This window comes from Drosophila novamexicana, unplaced genomic scaffold (assembly GCF_003285875.2).
Source record: "Drosophila novamexicana strain 15010-1031.04,08,12 unplaced genomic scaffold, DnovRS2.1 tig00000644-arrow-pilon, whole genome shotgun sequence".
Classification (NCBI taxonomy): domain Eukaryota; kingdom Metazoa; phylum Arthropoda; class Insecta; order Diptera; family Drosophilidae; genus Drosophila; species Drosophila novamexicana.
The window spans coordinates 1,414,248-1,431,284 of record NW_020824814.1 but is presented as its reverse complement, the minus strand read 5'-3'; the positions used below and the strand labels follow the sequence as shown (position 1 = coordinate 1,431,284).

The 17,037-nt window shown below is 43.2% G+C and overlaps 8 protein-coding genes across 8 annotated transcripts; 3 read left to right on the top strand and 5 right to left on the bottom strand.

Moving 5' to 3' along the window:
* Positions 1-5,421: 5,421 nt before the first annotated feature.
* On the bottom strand, positions 5,422-6,294 carry LOC115762845 (retinin-like). Its single transcript, XM_030705220.1, has 2 exons — positions 6,203-6,294; positions 5,422-6,141 (listed from the first exon to the last, which is right to left on the bottom strand). Exons 1-2 carry the CDS (start codon positions 6,212-6,214, stop codon positions 5,614-5,616), a joined length of 540 nt encoding a protein of 179 aa, XP_030561080.1. The 5' UTR covers positions 6,215-6,294; the 3' UTR covers positions 5,422-5,613.
* Positions 6,295-6,338: 44 nt separating this feature from the next.
* On the bottom strand, positions 6,339-6,870 carry LOC115762851 (protein dpy-30 homolog). The gene has a single exon (XM_030705227.1). The coding sequence runs from the start codon at positions 6,795-6,797 to the stop codon at positions 6,414-6,416; it is 384 nt and encodes a 127-aa protein (XP_030561087.1). The 5' UTR covers positions 6,798-6,870; the 3' UTR covers positions 6,339-6,413.
* A 532-nt stretch (positions 6,871-7,402) lies between these two features.
* On the bottom strand, positions 7,403-8,866 carry LOC115762844 (trimeric intracellular cation channel type 1B.1). Its single transcript, XM_030705219.1, has 2 exons — positions 8,192-8,866; positions 7,403-8,130 (listed from the first exon to the last, which is right to left on the bottom strand). Exons 1-2 carry the CDS (start codon positions 8,752-8,754, stop codon positions 7,851-7,853), a joined length of 843 nt encoding a protein of 280 aa, XP_030561079.1. The 5' UTR covers positions 8,755-8,866; the 3' UTR covers positions 7,403-7,850.
* Positions 8,867-8,894: 28 nt separating this feature from the next.
* On the bottom strand, positions 8,895-9,790 carry LOC115762849. The gene is made up of 2 exons (XM_030705225.1): positions 9,572-9,790; positions 8,895-9,508 (listed from the first exon to the last, which is right to left on the bottom strand). Exon 2 carries the CDS (start codon positions 9,347-9,349, stop codon positions 8,912-8,914), a length of 438 nt encoding a protein of 145 aa, XP_030561085.1. The 5' UTR covers positions 9,350-9,508; positions 9,572-9,790; the 3' UTR covers positions 8,895-8,911.
* Positions 9,791-10,236: 446 nt separating this feature from the next.
* On the top strand, positions 10,237-10,769 carry LOC115762860. Its single transcript, XM_030705236.1, has 2 exons — positions 10,237-10,432; positions 10,492-10,769. The coding sequence occupies exons 1-2, from the start codon at positions 10,421-10,423 to the stop codon at positions 10,747-10,749; spliced, it is 270 nt and encodes an 89-aa protein (XP_030561096.1). The 5' UTR covers positions 10,237-10,420; the 3' UTR covers positions 10,750-10,769.
* Positions 10,770-10,880: 111 nt separating this feature from the next.
* On the top strand, positions 10,881-11,655 carry LOC115762850. Its single transcript, XM_030705226.1, has 2 exons — positions 10,881-11,232; positions 11,452-11,655. Exons 1-2 carry the CDS (start codon positions 10,959-10,961, stop codon positions 11,484-11,486), a joined length of 309 nt encoding a protein of 102 aa, XP_030561086.1. The 5' UTR covers positions 10,881-10,958; the 3' UTR covers positions 11,487-11,655.
* A 1,056-nt stretch (positions 11,656-12,711) lies between these two features.
* LOC115762846 (larval/pupal cuticle protein H1C) lies at positions 12,712-13,354 on the top strand. The gene is made up of 2 exons (XM_030705222.1): positions 12,712-12,766; positions 12,826-13,354. The coding sequence occupies exons 1-2, from the start codon at positions 12,755-12,757 to the stop codon at positions 13,303-13,305; spliced, it is 492 nt and encodes a 163-aa protein (XP_030561082.1). The 5' UTR covers positions 12,712-12,754; the 3' UTR covers positions 13,306-13,354.
* Positions 13,355-14,416: 1,062 nt separating this feature from the next.
* LOC115762854 (A-kinase anchor protein 14) lies at positions 14,417-14,863 on the bottom strand. The gene is made up of 2 exons (XM_030705229.1): positions 14,852-14,863; positions 14,417-14,788 (listed from the first exon to the last, which is right to left on the bottom strand). The coding sequence occupies exons 1-2, from the start codon at positions 14,861-14,863 to the stop codon at positions 14,417-14,419; spliced, it is 384 nt and encodes a 127-aa protein (XP_030561089.1).
* Positions 14,864-17,037: the final 2,174 nt, after the last annotated feature.

Sequence of the window (17,037 nt, the reverse complement as noted above, 5' to 3'; positions counted from 1 at the left end):
CACCAAATGCAGTCGATGGCGGCACGCGATGCATTCGAGCAGAGCGAATAGTTCGGATCGTGATTCATTTGTTTCAAATTATGTTTCAATATACCCTAACAAGGGGTATTTTAATAAGTATATGGCATATATGAGCTTATAAAATGTATACGCTTTTTATATGCATAATAAGTTGAGGCTATATAATCCTACCTATCTATCCATATATTTGACTGTTCTATCTGAACCAGCCTTCCTGTGCAGTTGTGTGAAGGAAAATAAGTCCAAGTCCATAATTTTGAACCATATATATCATATCATTATATATATATATATCATATCATATCGTATCTCATCATATTATATCATATCATATCATAAAATATCACAGCATAAATCGATTGAAAAAAATACTTTTATCAGCTTAACTTCTCATCATAACAACACGATTTAAACTACTTGCTATGGTCTTGATTAAGATCAGTCTACAATCTAGTAGTAGATTTCTCATAAGTCTGTAAAGGAATTAAGTCTAACATATCTGACACTTCCTAAATGTCTGCTGGCGTATTCCTTATGAAGGATATACATTCCTGATCAGTATTAATTGCTGAGTCGACATTTCTGTCTGTCTATTTGTGCAAACTGTTTGCTTAGTTTTAAAGATATCTTGGTGATAATCTGAAAGTGTAGTAGTGCGGCCGGATCGGACCACCATATAATACAGCAGTCAGATAAATTATCAGTGGTATCAGTATCAATTTCTTGTTTAAATTTTTTAATGAATACAACTTTTACATATATATTAGAGTATTATATATTCGTCATGCAATTCTCTTTGTTTTGATATCATATTGTTTTGATTCGTTTTGGTTTTTTGGGATTTGCTTTGTGCACGCAGCTGGAATTTAAATAAGTTAATTTTGTTTTTTTTTGTGTTGCTTTTGGTTTTTTGCGGCGTTTGTTTTGCTTTTGCGAAACTGCATGTAATAAATTTGTATTGCTTTATTATTGTTGTTGTTGCTGTAGCTGGATTATTGTATTTATTAGTTGGTTAATCGCCAAGGTCATTCACCCACATTGTGTGCGCGGCATATTCAAGCAGGCCGCACGGGCTAAAATAGGGTCCGTCCAGGTGACTCATGATCCGAGCTGCTGCAGACTCTATTGTCGTTGTCTTGGATAGATAGTTGTGCAATGCTGAGTTGTAACACCCGCATAGTTAAATAATTGTAATTGTATTGACCTTTCACTGGCACGAGCACTGGCTTAATGCTCAGCTAATGTGGCAAGGAAACAATAGCAACAAGTTGCATGCCGCCAAAGTTTATGTGAAGTTGCGCCACAAATGCTGCTTCCGGCGCCAAGAAAAATACACCTATGGGCGACACGGTGAAAGCCCTGCTGCAAGTTCACATCTGTTAATCATTTGTGGCAGCTCAAATGTTGTGCGTTGTTTGCTCCGCTCGCTGAGATTACATAAATTATTCAAGTTGATTTCTTGCCTACCTTTTTATACCCTGCACCCATTTGAAGTGGGAAAAGAGGCCCTTTTGCCTAGCAATTGTAGTTTTCCAAAACTTTTGTTAATTATACCCCCAAATCGAAAAATGCCCGCTTCAAGCTTTTCTGGCATAGTTTGTGCTGTTTATGCACAAAAATTTGGTCTGTATATTATTATCAATTTCTTAGCAATGTTTTTGGAACATATATCGGGAATTATAAGAGCTAGGGCGCCAAATTTGTTACCGCGAATTCATTATGTTACCACTGCTCGAGTTTGGGTACAGGGAATCTTCTAGTGAACACACTCGATTAAATCACTCCTGCTCCTTGTTGTTGCGTTTCTTTTGCCAAATTGCCCAGTTCTGGTCGCAGCTTGTAAACTTTTTGGTCACTTATCCTAAGTGCTGGAGCTCTGATTGGCCTGGCAAATATTTTGCTTAGCCAGAAAGTTCTGCGTCTCAACCTATTTTTCTGCTCCGGTTAACTTGTTAGGTTCTGTTTCTTTTGTATACGCCAAAAGGGACCGCCCATGGCCATGGCCATGACCAATGCCGCTGGCCCAGGCCCAGGTCCGACCGCTCTGCGATGACAGCATAACGACGCATTCAAATGCCGCTCTATTGATAAACAAACAAACCGATTACGCAGCGGTGAGCTGACAATAATCGCCCAACCACCCAATCGCCCGTTGTGATAATTGTGTGTGTGTAATCAGAGCAGCGGTCGGCAGCTACGTCGTATACGTAGCAAATGCAATGAACTCGGTTTCGGTTTAAAGCATTTCTGTTGCAGCGTTTTGGGCGCGAGCTTTAAAAGTGCACGCCATCTAGCGGCCGGCGGCGGTGGCGGCAGCCACCTCAACTACTATTGCATACTTTTGCGGGCGCCCTCAGGCGTTATTGCATCATGTTAGGCCAATTGCATCTGCGAACTGCAGCTGACAGCAATAGATACTAGTCGAATTGTCTGGCGGTTGGGTGGTTGGGTGGATAGGTGGTGCAGACAATAACAAAACAGTTAATCGATAAAAGCCAATAATTGTCTTAGCTGCTGCTGTTGCTGCTTCTGCTGCCGCTTGGCTTGTTGTGATGCTCTGACCTTTATGTTGTGCTGGAATGTTTTGTCTTGTCGTACGCATTCAATTTTACGTAACAACAACAGCAACAAATGAGCACAACTACAAAACTGCACCCACAAAAAAAAATTAACATCCGTTGTCATTGCCACACATGGCATGTGTGTGACGAGTGAGTATGTCACATTTATTTCATATCCATTAAAAATGGACTATTAATTGGAATAAAACAATTGTGCAATTGTATGTGAGAGACAAAAAGAAAGCGAATTCATAATATGGAAATGTCAGAGTAGGCCGATGCAATTTATTATACTTTATTGGGTCAAAGATAATATCTTTAAAGCCTCATATATTTATAATACCCTCCCAAGCAAACATTACAATAGTTATCCTTCTGCGATATTGGCTGCGATGTGCGAGACTATGGTAGAATCGTGCTGAACATCTGCTAGTCGAGTATTTTTTTTTCTCCTAGAGTACACTTGCAATCTTTTGTTGCACTTGATAAACAATAACCTTTGACTTGTTATTGCATAACCTGGCACAAAATGAGCAGCGTTTCGGTCAGCAACTATTCCAATCCTGTGGCTGGCTTAACCTTTGCCCCTCCAGCTGAGCATTGACTTGGGCACTGATGTTTTTTGTTTTTGGTTATTCAAGGTTTTCAATTTCATCAATTTCTTTTGTTATTGTGCGCCTTTTGCTCGCTTCTCATTTTTCTGTTCTAGACGCTTCGAAACCCCAACCTATGGGCGGGGCAAGCACCTGGCGTGCATGGCTTCTGTTGCTGTTGCTGCTGCTTCTGGCGAATTGTTGACAACTGTGTCGGCCTACAGATATTGCTTATTGTCACTCGATTAGGGAGCACACACAAACACACTTGCTGGGTGAAGGTACTCTCAGTCGGCTGCTGACCCGGTTGCAGCCAGAGACATTTGCGAGACATTTGCGTGCGAAGGCAAAGGTTCATCAGCTCCTGTGCTTGGTGTTTCGCCGATCTAATGACGTCACAGACCACCTCAATCAATTGTGAAATGTAGCGCAAAATTTAATTGGCATTTCCAATGTGTTTTAACAAGCAGTAATCCTCCAGCCTGCAGCAAAAGCTGTCAGCCAACCATGAAGCTGCCCATGCAAAAAAAAAAAAACAAAAACAAGTGCGAGAATTAGGAGGGCTTCGATTAGGATATATCCCGGAAAAATTGATCAGTGGGGAGTTTAGAATCTTTAGTATCCTTTTTTACATTTTACATACAGAAACATTAAACTCTTTCAACAATTTTCAAAGGGTTCTGGCTACAAAAAACACATTTGAATATTAAGGAAAAGCTTTTTATTCAATTGTCAATCGTAAAAGTCACTTTCTATATAGCTTAAAGGGAAGGTGTGAGAGGAATTGTGTGTGCGGGATAGAGAGAACTCTAAGCCACTTGCATGGGCATTCACATAGGCAGCCGCTGGGCTCAGCGGTGGGTCGACAACAAAGCTGCGCACAGCTGCTGCCGGCAGCAAAGTGCGATGCGGAATAGTGTGGTGCACGATGGTGGTGGTGGCGCTCTGATGGGTAACAGCGGTGGGCACATGTTCCACCAGCTCAGTCCAGCTAAGCAGCGCAGGCTGGGCGTAGTTAAAGCTCAAAAGTGCCAACAACAAACATGGGCAAATCTGAAAACAGGCACAGGCAATTAAGAGCTGAGCGCTCGGCTTTGGCAAGTTGCACTTATCAAATGCAGCTGCATTTTCTTGTGCTTAATTCTGTGGCGAATCTATGACTGTTTGCCCTTTGCGGAGCTACTGCAGCCTTTATAGCTGGCTGGCATGGGCTCTGGCTTCTAATTGACACTGGGCGAGTCCAGACGACCGGACGAGTGTTTGGGCTTGGTCTTTGTCTTTCTTAGATCTTTAGCGCTGATTGCGTTATTTATTGGTTAAATACTCTGTACGCTAACTGAAATAGAGTATATTGATTTTGTGCCAGCTTCGTCTTTACTTATGAAGTCATTAGTTTTTCCTAAGTCTAGTTTATATGCTCGCTTATAGCCACATCAGATGGATTAGAGGAGCATTAACATTTTTGGCCACGCCCATTAGTGGGGGGTAAATCGCATAGATATATATATATACAAATATTTCTAGCTTTATATTATACAATCACATGCTTATTTTAAATGATCGCTACCTTAATCTGTTTCTCTAAAATGGTTTTAAGCCCCATTTCGATCAGTAACGGTAAAAAGTGTTAAATGGTTTTCTGTGAATATTTGTTATAGGCAAAAAATGTTTCTCTGATTCCAAAGATAATCTACCTATGAATATTCGTAATCGCCATCAATAGCTAAGTGTGTAGACATGTTCGCCTGTCTGTCCGTCCGTCTGTATAATGAAGTCTTCGCATTTCTATTTATAATCTTTGATAACTCGCACCATTATCGACAAATATCGATATCGTTACCCTATTTTTGAGCATAGATCAGAGCTTCGAACTGCTACAGAGACGCTATATAATATACAGACTCTTGCACTAGATAGCCCCATCAATATCTCGGATACCTTCAACAAATATTTACAGACTTTTTTGTATACACACCCAAAACTCTGAAAAAAAATGAAAAAAATGTGTATGCTTGTGTGAATAAAGGTATAACACTTTCAAGCTGAGTCCAGGGCATTTTTCAGTCGGCTGTTCTCGGCTAGAGCAACTTGACTGCAGCGCTCCTTCTTGTATATTTATGTTCTGCTTGGACAACAATGGAGCCGTCTGTTGATTTTATTGATTTGCTGTAGGGCGTCGGGCAGGTATCGAAAGGAACACGCTCAAATGATTGCAAATGCGAATTCTTTATTCCAAACAAAAAGTAAATAGATGTAAGAGTAAAGACAGAAAAGAGCATAGAAAATGGCAGCTACGGAGTGTCAAAGGCAGACGAGAGTATATCAAATACAGATAGAAAATGTGTTAGCTAAGTAGAAGAAGAAAAATCAATTTGGCAACGTTGTGTTTTTCTCTTTGGTTTCATCTTGTTGTTGTCGCTGTTCGTTCCCTCTCGGATCTAGTTCCGCAGGAGCACCACACGAGGATCGGCGGCAAGGGTCCAAACCAGAGGTTGCTGCTGGCGCACAAGCTGTGTGGTGCGCACAGCGGGTCCCACAATGGGCGTGACCAGACGTTGATGTTCATGCACCACCGTCTGGCTCTGATGGGACACGGCGGTGGGCACATGCTCCACCAGCTCACCTACTTGGGCCAGCGTCGGCTCCTGGATGGTCAGCACGCTGCGCAGGCCCGAACGAGCGGCCACAATGAGCGGCAACGGCACAGAGACGGGCACAGCGGAGACTAGGCGAGCATCGCTAGCAGCTGCGTTGGATTCGGATAGAGCCTGCTCCGGCTCCGGTTCGGCAGCGGCGGCGGCGGCTGCGTTGCTCTCGGCCAGCTCAGCGGACTCGTCGCTGGCGGGCAACGGCAATGGCTGCGAGGATTTGCTGGTGCTCAGAGCCACCAGATTGGCAGGCCATTCCAGGGAGCCAGCGCTGGCTGCGGCCAGAAAGATAAGCACAAAGGCAAACAAGCTCAGGCGCTGCAAAGCAGTAGAAGCAATTGAAAGAGCTGACTTTGACCGAAGGAAGCATTCGACTTACCAGCTTGAACATGATTTCAATGAAGGCAGCTAAATGACTGATGCTCTAACTGCAGCTAATCCCAGCTTTTATAATAGCCGTTGCGCCTCACTAAATCGAAGGGGAAAAAAATAAATGCAACGCGGATGACGTCAAACTCGAACCGGGAACATTTATTGACATATTTTGAAATTTGAATACACAGATTGGAGCAGCTTCGAGATTTGCTCATCTAAAGCAGATCCTCCGGCATTGGTATATCGCACTTCTGCTGCTCCTCCAGCCAAAACTTCTCGAGATAGCTGATCGGATCTCGCGGCTGGTCGCGTGCCAACGCCAGCATGCCCTCCATCAGTATGGGCACCACCTCCTGCTCCAGATAGGCGCGTTGCTCGCTGCCGGAGCGATAATGTGCTGATCGCTCGCATGTGGGCTTCTCAGCTTTCTTTGGCTTCTTCGGCGGTTTCTCTATGGGCTTGCATACAACTGGTTTTGGTAGTTCGATCTTTGGTTCTGGTTTCGGTTTCTTTGGCAGATCTTTGGGACAGCACATTACCCACTTTTTCTTGGATTTTTTGGGCTTATCATCCCAGTCGTCTAGTTGGTTGTCCGGCATTTTGTTGAAATCAAATGTGATTTTTAGCTGGCTGAAATAAAATTGAATAAAATTTCTGCTGTCGTGATAGAAATATATTTTGGCAACTATATACCTATAGTATACCTATAGTTTATTTAAAGTTACTGAGTTAATTTATGTTCTGATCAGCAAAGTCAGAGTTGCTTAAAAAAAAACTACTTTCTATAAGCTAAATGTCGGGTTTGGCGACTCTAGCTCTTAAACCTTACGAGATTTGCTTGGAAACGGGTCAAGTTATCGATTATCGGGAACAAACTCGTACTGCTCTCACAGGTTCTGAGATCCTTGCGTTTTTACATACGGACAGACAGGCATGGCTAGATCGACTCGGCTGTTAATGCTGATCAAGAATATATATTTACTTTCCCTTTCCATGGGTTTGAGGTCTGCTTCTGATAATCGGAACTACATATGTCGAAACCTACTATATCGCAACACTATATCTTATAGTTGCCATGGAAGGAATCGTTCAAAAATAATGTTCTTGCATGATCAAACTCTATAATATAATATAATATCTTAAAAGAATTCGTTTCATTATACCCTGTAAAGTGATTAAATCAGGGCTTACTTAAGTTTTTTACATAGATTTGTTTTATTTCGAAACAATTCTCGCCGCAGTACTGATACAACCAAACTACGCACGCACACCCATACACACACACGCACACACATACACACACACGCAAACACACACGGACATTCACATAAATACACGCAAACACACATACATACAAGCACGCACACATGGAGTACCACATATATTAAACCCGTTTTTGCGCAGCGGCCACGCCCGCCGATTCCTGCTTGTTTCTAAGCCGATTAGCGCTTAGGATCCGATGTAATCGGAGCTGTCACTGGGACTGGGGCTGGGCTAACGAAGCGAAACATCTGCCGATTGAATGCGCACCGTGGGTAACTTAAGCCGCTTAGTAGCCGGATGGATGGCGGCATGCCCCGCCTCGGTCCACTCGAATGCCTGTCTCCATATATATATATAGATATATATGATATATAGCGATCTATGCAGGTTCAATCAAATTTTGTAAACGACCCGCGTTTAGGTATTGGTTGTCGTTTGAAAAACTTGGTCAAGTCCGCATAGAGGCCACCAAAAAGGGCATAGCACAGGCGATTCTCCAGCCGCCAGATTAGATGATCCAGACGATAGAACAGGGCCAGAAACTTGAAGCACATGAGCGCGAGCAGCGCGTAAAGCTGCAGCTGGCATCGGCAGAGTCCAAACACCAGCTGGCTACCGTTTAGCTGGAGCAGGTAGAGCCAGGAGATGGCGATCGCCAGCTTGGAGTTGCTATGTTTTTGGTTTTGATAGTGTCATCAGTTTTGGAGCTTGCAACATGCGGCAGACTCACGTGCTCAGCTTAATATAGGCAGCGGGTTTCATCTGGCATCGATTGATGAGCAGCGCGGCCACGGGCTTCAGGAACTCGGCGCCACTTCCAATCACCGTGCCAATAATTATGACAGGCACTAGCGAATTTTTGCCATACACCTTGCTGGCCAGATGTACGCCCCGTTCGATGTGCAGCACCTGGCTGAGCGCGGCGACAGGTGTCGCGAGGCAGCGAAATGGCATAGTGCGTGCCACAGAGTGCGCCACATCAAACGGACTGTAGAAGATGATATACCAGGCGAATGTGCTCAGCATAACATCGTGGTAATTGCTGAGCGGCTCCAGAGGCAATGTGCCAAGCAACAGATTGACCAGTATATCGCCCGAATAGGATACCAATATATGGGTTAGCCAGAGCACAAAGGGTCGCATCTCCAGGCAGCTGCGCTCCCCAGCTGAGCTCTTGGCCAGCTCGTCGCGCAGCTGCAGCGCAATGAAGGCGTAGTGCATGCTCCGAAAGAGGATGTGATTGGATAATTGCTTGAGAATTTGCTGCGAGGACATAGTTGGGTCCACACCCATCAACTGGCGCCGTGTCCGTTGCCCACCCACGGTTCTCTTGTGTTCGCGTTCGGATCGGAGTCGTTGGAAGTTGAAAGCTCACTTGAATTTCGAGACGGTTTTCAAATTGTTTACTTAATTTTTAAAAAAAAACTTAAACTGCGTGAAATAAAAAATGCTAAACAAACTTCAACTGAGTGTGCGTGTGCGTGTGCGTGTGTGCCTGACTCAGAGCTCGAGAGGCGCGTAACAACGAGGCGTAGCTTATGTTCCGCACCGGCTTAATCCTGGGCAGCATCTGGTGCACCACCGGCCGTGCGGCATATGTTAGATGTGCGGGTGTGTGGCTGCCACTTGGCAGCAGCTGCTGCACCTCCAGCCGTCGCTCGTTTGCATTGACAATGCGCATTGTGGGCGGGATCTCCTGCAGGATTAGCTGCAATGGCGGCGGTGACGGCGGCGGCTTGGTCGTCAAGCGGACAAAGCTCTGATGCGAGATGGCACTGGCGCTGCCCGGCCCGGCCAGACTGTGCAGAATTGTGGCTGTCCAGCTGGGCTCCAGTGTCAGCGTGAGGAGGAGAATGAGCAGTTGTTGATCCCCTGTGCGGATGCGCATGCTGAATAGTCGAGTGGCGGTCCGGGCAACAAATAAACCCAAGCGACTTGTGCCCTAAGCCTTTTTATAGCTAATCGGATTGACAGACTCTTGAGCTGCAGTTAAGGTCGCCACCAGACAGCAGCTGGCAGCTCGTAACTCTAGTCTTATGGCCGAACCCTTGTGTATGGTTAATTAATTAATCAAGTATCAAAAAAGTGCTTCAATCCAAACGCAACGCACTTAGAGCTTCAATTACGCGCCTCCGGCTAATTGTTAAGGGGAGCACATATTAGCGGGGGAGAAGGGGTATGTTGCCGGTGAGAGAGAGAGAAACTGTGTAAAAAGCTAAGTAACTCACATACAATTTGTAAATTCGATTATTTTGATTAGCTGACTAAAAGATACCCTATAAAAAGCTTCAGTCAGGCTATACTAGATATAATATTCAATTCCATTAGGATTAAAGATATCTTTTCGCAGCTCAAATACTTTGACTTTGTTTTCCCAATAGAAGTCTAGCCTTTTGCTCGCTTCTTTTGCTTGAAGCTACCCTTTAATATCGTTCTGTCTATTTGTAGGGTATTTTAAAGCAAAAAGACTTCAGCTTCACGCTGGGAAGGGGGCGACCAACCTTCAGCGGGTTGCGCATGCGTTGCCGTCGCAGACACTCGCACCACCAGCACCACTCGCACCACAATTGATTGTTGTTGTTGTTTCTAGTTGTTGCTAGTTGTTGTTATTGTTATTACTACAATATTTGCGGCATTCGCTCGTATTTATTTATACATTTTCGTTTTTATTTCTTTACGTAAAACGTCCAAGTTGAGACACTCCCACAATTGCAAGATAACCGACAGCCAGAGGCGTCGCTAACATTTCTACGCCCGCAATTGCGCCCCCTTGGCTTTGGGCCACTAAGCCACTGTTTAGGCCAACAATTGCTTTACTGTGATTTCATGGCACAGCAATTCACATTGCCGTTCAGTTTGACTTTGCCACTCGCTACGTTTTCGTGTTTATTGAGGCTGGCAATACGAAAATCCAACAAAAAATAAGCCGCCCACCTCATCTAGTACTCTGCCTACGACAATGCGGCGTTTGGTGAGTTGTGTATTGTCACAATAAAAGCTATGTACCTATGCCAAACTCCACCCTTGCAGTTGCTTTTGGGACTGCTGGCTTTGGTACTGGCCAGACCCAGGCAGGAGATGCAGCTGCTCATCGACTCGGCGCCCTCGGTGGTCTCCTATCAGGGCTCCTCACAGACGCACACACGTTTTGTCATCGCGCCCATGGGTCGTGCCTTGGGCTATGTGGAGCCCACGAATGTGAATCGGACATTTCAAACACATCCAAATGAATCGAACTATTCAGCTGGCCATGAGCTATTCCAGCCCAGGCCCGTCTATGTGCCCTAGTCGTAGTAGTCAAATGTCATTAGTTAGGCTGTGTCATGTTTTACACATGTATAGAGAGAAGGGGGCTCTGTACTAATATAATCGAAATACATGCATACATACATAACCAAAATTAAATTGTACGCTCCTTTGACGTATATTGTATATATATATATATATATGTATATATATTTTGTATATCGAGATATAGTTGCATTAGTACACAAAACATGTCGTTCTTGCCACAAGCTGGTCGACGTTATTCGCGTCTGCCGACGCCGGACTCGATGCTCAAATTGGTGCAAGCCTCGGAGAACAGCATGGAGGAATCCGCTCTGGAGTTCTATGAGAAGTGTAATCTGACCTGGCGTGCTCAGTACACGAATCCCGGGCTCGCCCGCCTGAGCATCGGCACCGAGTTTCTGCCCGCGAAGAGTGGCAAGCGACAGAAGTCGTCACAGTACACAACGAACGGCGATACGGACTCGGAGAATCAACAGAATGGTAATAGAACCTATCGAATATATCATGAATCCGAGTTTCTCGAATTGTTGCCAGAAATCGATTCGGACTATGAGAATTTCGTGCCGATCGCCCCGTTCACGCATAATTAAATTTCAAAATGTTTATGTTTTATACGAAACTCCAAAATCCTCAATCCGCACACCCAAAATCCTCTCGTACGAACTCGACTCTCATCTTTATTCTTAACCTCAATCGCAGGTTGGTCTTGTTTGGTCAATCGCTGCCGCATCTAAATGCTGCCGGCCAGCGACTGATCAGTCCAAAGGGATCCGGCTGCTCTTTTATATGTATATCTGTGGGCCTTTTATCACGCTCGACGCTCGACCGTTGCGCTCTTCAGATCTCGCTCGCTCACGCTCTTGTGTTCTCGCTCACACTGACGTTTCTTTCTGTGAAATAAATGTGCATTTCATCGTATTTTCACAATCTGTAAGCCTCAGCCGCGACCTTCGGCGGTTCCATAGCCCAAGTCTTGGGCCATATTTCAATCTGAGCCTCCTTGAAGGTTGTCGCTTTGTGCCCTGTTTGACTGATTGTAGTTAAAATTAGAGTTGTGACACGCGCATGATTGATGTCGTGACACGGCACGACTCAAGTCGAAACTAGTTTCGTGCATGTGCGTGTTGAGCACAGCAACATGAGACTAAACGCAACAAAACTGATTTTCTAATAATAATAGACTCGTTCCATAATCGAATGCATATGACAGATTGATGTTGATATTCAGTTATTTTGATGTATGCAGGATTTGCACTTAGGCCTATGTATGATTGACTGACTGACTAATGGCAACAATACACTGCACAAACCGCACGATCTTGAAAGCGGAATTTATCACAATTGTTAAGTCTTGTGACTTAAAGAAGCTACTGCCAGCTACAAGTGTGGAAAGTTTGTGAAAAACAAACTACAACGCCATTCGCCAAACCCAGGTGTGCGGAAGATGGGGGTTCAAAGTTAAATTTTCGTGCATTTTTCTCTTCTCCGCTCTTCCACTCTTCTTCCGCCCAAATCGGTGAAGTAATCCACTTTTAATTTCGCAAAGTTTGTTGGAAATCTGATTTAAAATTGAATGCAAAATAAAATGAACTTCATTCAAATAAATAAAAACATCGATGATGATAATTAAGTTATGCTATTTATCAATATATATTGCGCAAAAAGTACATCGTGTCGTGTCACGTAGCCTGCAACACATCTCTAGCAGCCCTAAAATGAGCGAAACTTGAGCTGTGCTAACCATAGACTCCCGTTTGTCTAGTGCCCAGTTCAAGTTCAATGTTGAACCCGCGAAAAAAAATATATTAATAATAATTTGCTTAAAACAAGTTTGCAAATTTGTTTTGTGTTTGCTTTTTTGTTTGCCTTGGTTTGTTTGTGTGTGCTTGAAGGACATTTTGGCAAACATTTTTACGATATAAAAGGCCGGACCAGGTGCCTCAACAGCAACAGTCATTCGTTAGCTTCATTCCGAGTAAACTTAAAAAACCCAATTTTGAAAATGTTCCGCTTTGTAAGTAGCTGAAAAGGAATCTTCAAAGGAAACTTATTATTCCTGATTTCAAAAAATAGATTGCCATCTGTGCCCTGGCCACCATTGCCGCAGCTGCGCCTGGTTTTGTCGAGGAGCATCATGTGGTGGCTGCACCAGTTGTCGCCAAGGTGGGCGCTGTGGTTCACAGTGCACCCGTTGCCACCTCCCATCAGAGCTTCACGCAGTTCCACAACCAGGCGGTCATCACGCCCGTCGTCAAGCATGTGGCTCCCGTTGTGCCTGTCGTCAAACATGTGGCGCCCGTAGTGCCAGTGGTCAGCCATGTGGCTCCGGTGGTGCCCGTTGTCAAGCATGTGGCTCCCGTTGTGCACCACCAGACCTATGTGGCTCCAGTGTCCGTTGTCAAGACTGTGCCCCATGCCGTCTCCCACCAGAGCCACACACAGATCCACCAGAAGACCATCGTCAGCCCAGTCCTCAAGACTATCGCAACTCCAGTGGTGCCGGTGGTGAAACACGTAGCTGTTGCCCCCGTTGCTCACGTCTACCACCACTAAGAATATCAGTTTTTTTGTGATTTTGTGGAATTGTTGATTATTTGAATAAATTGTGAATATTGAACGAATTAAAATATTGTATTGCCAATTTATTTAATTTATAAAATTAGTATATTACCATTTCCTGATTACATATATATTCGTAATATATTTAATAGAGTTCTCATATAATATATTTATTTCTATTGATTTCCCAGGCCATCGAGGGACTTATGTTAATTAAACGTCAAACAAATGCGTCATTCCAAAATGAAATTCTACCGAGGTATGTTATGCATAAATAACTATTAGTATATATTTCCCATTTATTCTGTTTGTTCAAGTTGTTCGACGAAAGCTTGTTCGATTCTAAAGGTTTTCGCTATATTTAATTAAAATATGACAAATGATTCTATCAAAATTGTGTTCTATTGAAATCAATTTCGTCAAAGTCTCGATGCCATTCTACTTTATTCTATGCACCGTCATTGAATTTATTTTCCAGGTATTCTATTTCAGTTCAATTAGTTCTCATCTATTTTGTTTGATGCACATTTTTTGGTCACGTTACTTTTCTCTAAGTTTTCTAAGCATTTACAATTTAATGAGCTAGGCACTTGGAACAAAAGACTTCACACAAATAGAAGACATTTCCTATGCTTACACATTTTTGACAGCTGTCTAAATCAGGCTAATTATAGTGTTGCAAAAGACTTGCTGGAGCTATATAGTGTTATAAAACTGTATCTGTTGTATTTGAAAATTAGAATCGTCCAGCTTGATATTAATTTGGAACTGCATTTCTCTAAAGACTTCTCTAAATTGTGGTTTTCCAGAAAGAAACTTTATTTGACTAAATAAATTTTTTTGCCCTGTAAAAAGGCGAGGAAATTGTAAAACTGTATCTAACAGCTTATATGAGCCGTATCTGATCTGATAAAGTGTGTATATTGAGTCTCAATCTCAACCAAAATTGATATTTAAATATTTATATTCTATATTAAATATCCTTTACTTTTGGATACTTTTCCACCTAAATTGAAAAACAATTAAAGTTTCGAGGCAAAAATCTGTGGTTTATTGTTTTGTATATTGCTGAACTATTCGTAAGTTCTTGGGAACGTTTAACTATTTACTTGTGGATGGCAGTGTAGGCGACTGGAGCGCTGACCACAGTCTTGAGCAGTGGAGCCGAGTGCACTACGGGCACAGAGTGCACCACCGGGGCAGCAGCATAGGTGTGGACAACGGGTGCGGCATGGACGAGGGGAGTGTGCACAACGGGCGCGGCATGCACCACAGGCGCGGCATGGTAGGTCTGGACGACGGGCACAACAGGCACCTTACGCACCAGGTTCACATTGCTCTGATGGGTGATGGCCGAGGAGGCGCTGTGGTCCACATAGGCGGTCTTGGTGAGCACAGCGGGCTGGACAATGGTGTGTGTGGCACCGAGCAGTCCGGGTGCGGCCGCGGCGGCAGTAACGCAGGCAAAGAAGGCAATCTGCAAGGATAGAGGCAAGGATTTATAGACAGCACATTTGGCACTTGACTCGGCTGCACTTACGAATTTGAACATTTTGAGGGAGTTAGTGCTGTTTGATTTGTGAGTCGATTACAACTGCTGCTGTTTGGGGCATTGAACGACTGCTTTTATACAAAGATTGACAGTTGTTGGCTATTATTATCATTATTTTGTTTTTGGTAATTTCAATTCTGGTTTTGACTTGGTTGGGCTTGAACTTGAGCCGCCAACCGGTTCGAGTGCGGCCAGCTTCTAAGCTTCAGCCAAGTCCAATGGGAAGTTCATGAATTGACCTAGGTCTGCCATTGTAAAGCGCTTTAGCTGTGTGGGTGTGCGTGTTTGTGTAAGAGGAAGCTAAGTACTTGCTTATTGTACTTGTACTTATTGTTGCTGCGCACCAGCTGACAATTGAATCAGCATCAGCTCAGCTCCCATGCGACTCGTAATTGGCCTTAGATGTGGGTGCGCTTACACAAATTGTGAGGTATATGTGTGTGAGGGTGTGGGTGGGTGAGTGTGTGGGTAGTCGGCTTGATTATCCTGCGTCTGCGTTAATCTTTATTGCATTGCTGACATTTCGTTTTTATCTTATGCTGCAATGCCATCTGCACTGGCATTTGCCAGTCTCCGCATTTCTGCGGCGACCTAATTAAGTTACAATCTCTCACTTTTGCATTGACAGTTGCATTTGAGTGTGCATGCGCGTGTGGGTGTGTGTGGGGGTGTGTGGGGGGTGTGTGGGGGGTGTGTGGGGGGTGTGTGTGTGTGGTTGCAACAATTGAGTTATGGTGCTGACGCAATCAATAGTTTGCCATCAGATGCGGCAGGATATCTGCCAGAAGTCGAGCCTCTTGCGAAATCAGCATGTTCGATAAGAAACAATACAGAAGAATAAAAGGTGAACTTCTTGTGAAAGCTGCACAAATGTAATGAATGTGTCGTAACGTATGTGTGCCAGGAATTAAAACAAATAAAAACTCTGGCGAACAGCTCTTATAAAAGAGTAATTGGAAGAGTTGACTGAAAAGCTTACAGCTTAACGCTTGAATAGCCTTTATTTTGCGGAAATACATTTTGAAACGCAGTAGTAATGTTTATATAATTGTTTAAGGATATTACTCTACTGGACGCTTTTAAATTGATAGCCATAAAAGCTAATGGAAGATTATAGACCTACATATAAGATAATTATTGAGAGCTCATCAAAATAGTTAGACCATTGATCAATTTTTATCTTCTCTCTACAGTTGAGTTGATAAGTATGAAACTGTAACTGATTATTAATCAAGAATCTTTCAAAATCACATAAAGGATTTTGTATCTAGGTATGTGGGAACTAAAAGAAAGATAAATTTTAATCGACTTCTCGATCGCGATTAAGCGAAGCTGCCATAGTTCGGATGGGATCCAATGATTCAATGACTAAACCTTTAAACCTGCTTCCGGTATCTCTTAATCACACACGATCATGTAGATAAAATGGATTAAGATCAATTCACTGATTGATAATTAAAAAATGAAAACTTAAAATTGTTCTTATAAACACTGTAATGACGATATTCTTATGAAAGATTTGTACTAATTTATAAAATAGTAAATGAAAGAGTTGATATGGAGAAATCATGAGGAAACTCATCAAACTTTTTCACAGTATATTTGTTTTATAAAAACCACAAAAATAGACACCTAAGCCTGGCCGAGCTTTATAGATAAATTGCCTAATTGATGGAGTCATTAAGGCAACGGAACAGCCAAGTTCCGGGTTCGATTATCAGATGGATGTTATAATGACTTCGCCGAAGGCCACAACCTTTTATATATATATTTTCAATCCATTGTTTCTTAATAATCTATAACTTCGGGAATAGTTATGCAATAACATTGTAATTTCTAGATTTCATTCGCTCAGCACGTAATTGTAATCCCCTTTGAAAAAGGTTTATCAAAACTACAGCTTGACCCAGTTTTCAGTGCGACCCAATTTCTGTAAAAACCAGAACACACCTGAAAGATGCTGCCTTACCTTTCGTTGAGTGGGGGATGGAGGCAGGGGGAGCACACACAAACAATACGAAATAAATTATATATATTGCAATTGGAGCTGCAGCATTCAAATTAAAGCAAAATTGCAACATCGACAGCCGCGTAAACGTGGTCGCTCACAGATCCAGTTGATGTTGATTGTTATTGTTGATTGTTGTTTTTGTGTCTCTGATTCATGGCCAAAC

Bases quoted from the DNA above. Each gene is read 5' to 3' on its own strand.
- LOC115762851 (XM_030705227.1), bottom strand. From the start codon at position 6,797: ATGCCGGACAACCAACTAGACGACTGGGATGATAAGCCCAAAAAATCC.
- LOC115762844 (XM_030705219.1), bottom strand. From the start codon at position 8,754: ATGGGTGTGGACCCAACTATGTCCTCGCAGCAAATTCTCAAGCAATTA. The intron at 8,131-8,191 runs GTGAGTCTGCCG...CCAAAAACATAG, and splicing joins GCCTATATTAAGCTGAGCAC to CAACTCCAAGCTGGCGATCG.
- LOC115762849 (XM_030705225.1), bottom strand. From the start codon at position 9,349: ATGCGCATCCGCACAGGGGATCAACAACTGCTCATTCTCCTCCTCACG.
- LOC115762850 (XM_030705226.1), top strand. From the start codon at position 10,959: ATGTCGTTCTTGCCACAAGCTGGTCGACGTTATTCGCGTCTGCCGACG. The intron at 11,233-11,451 runs GTAATAGAACCT...CCTCAATCGCAG, and splicing joins CTCGGAGAATCAACAGAATG to GTTGGTCTTGTTTGGTCAAT.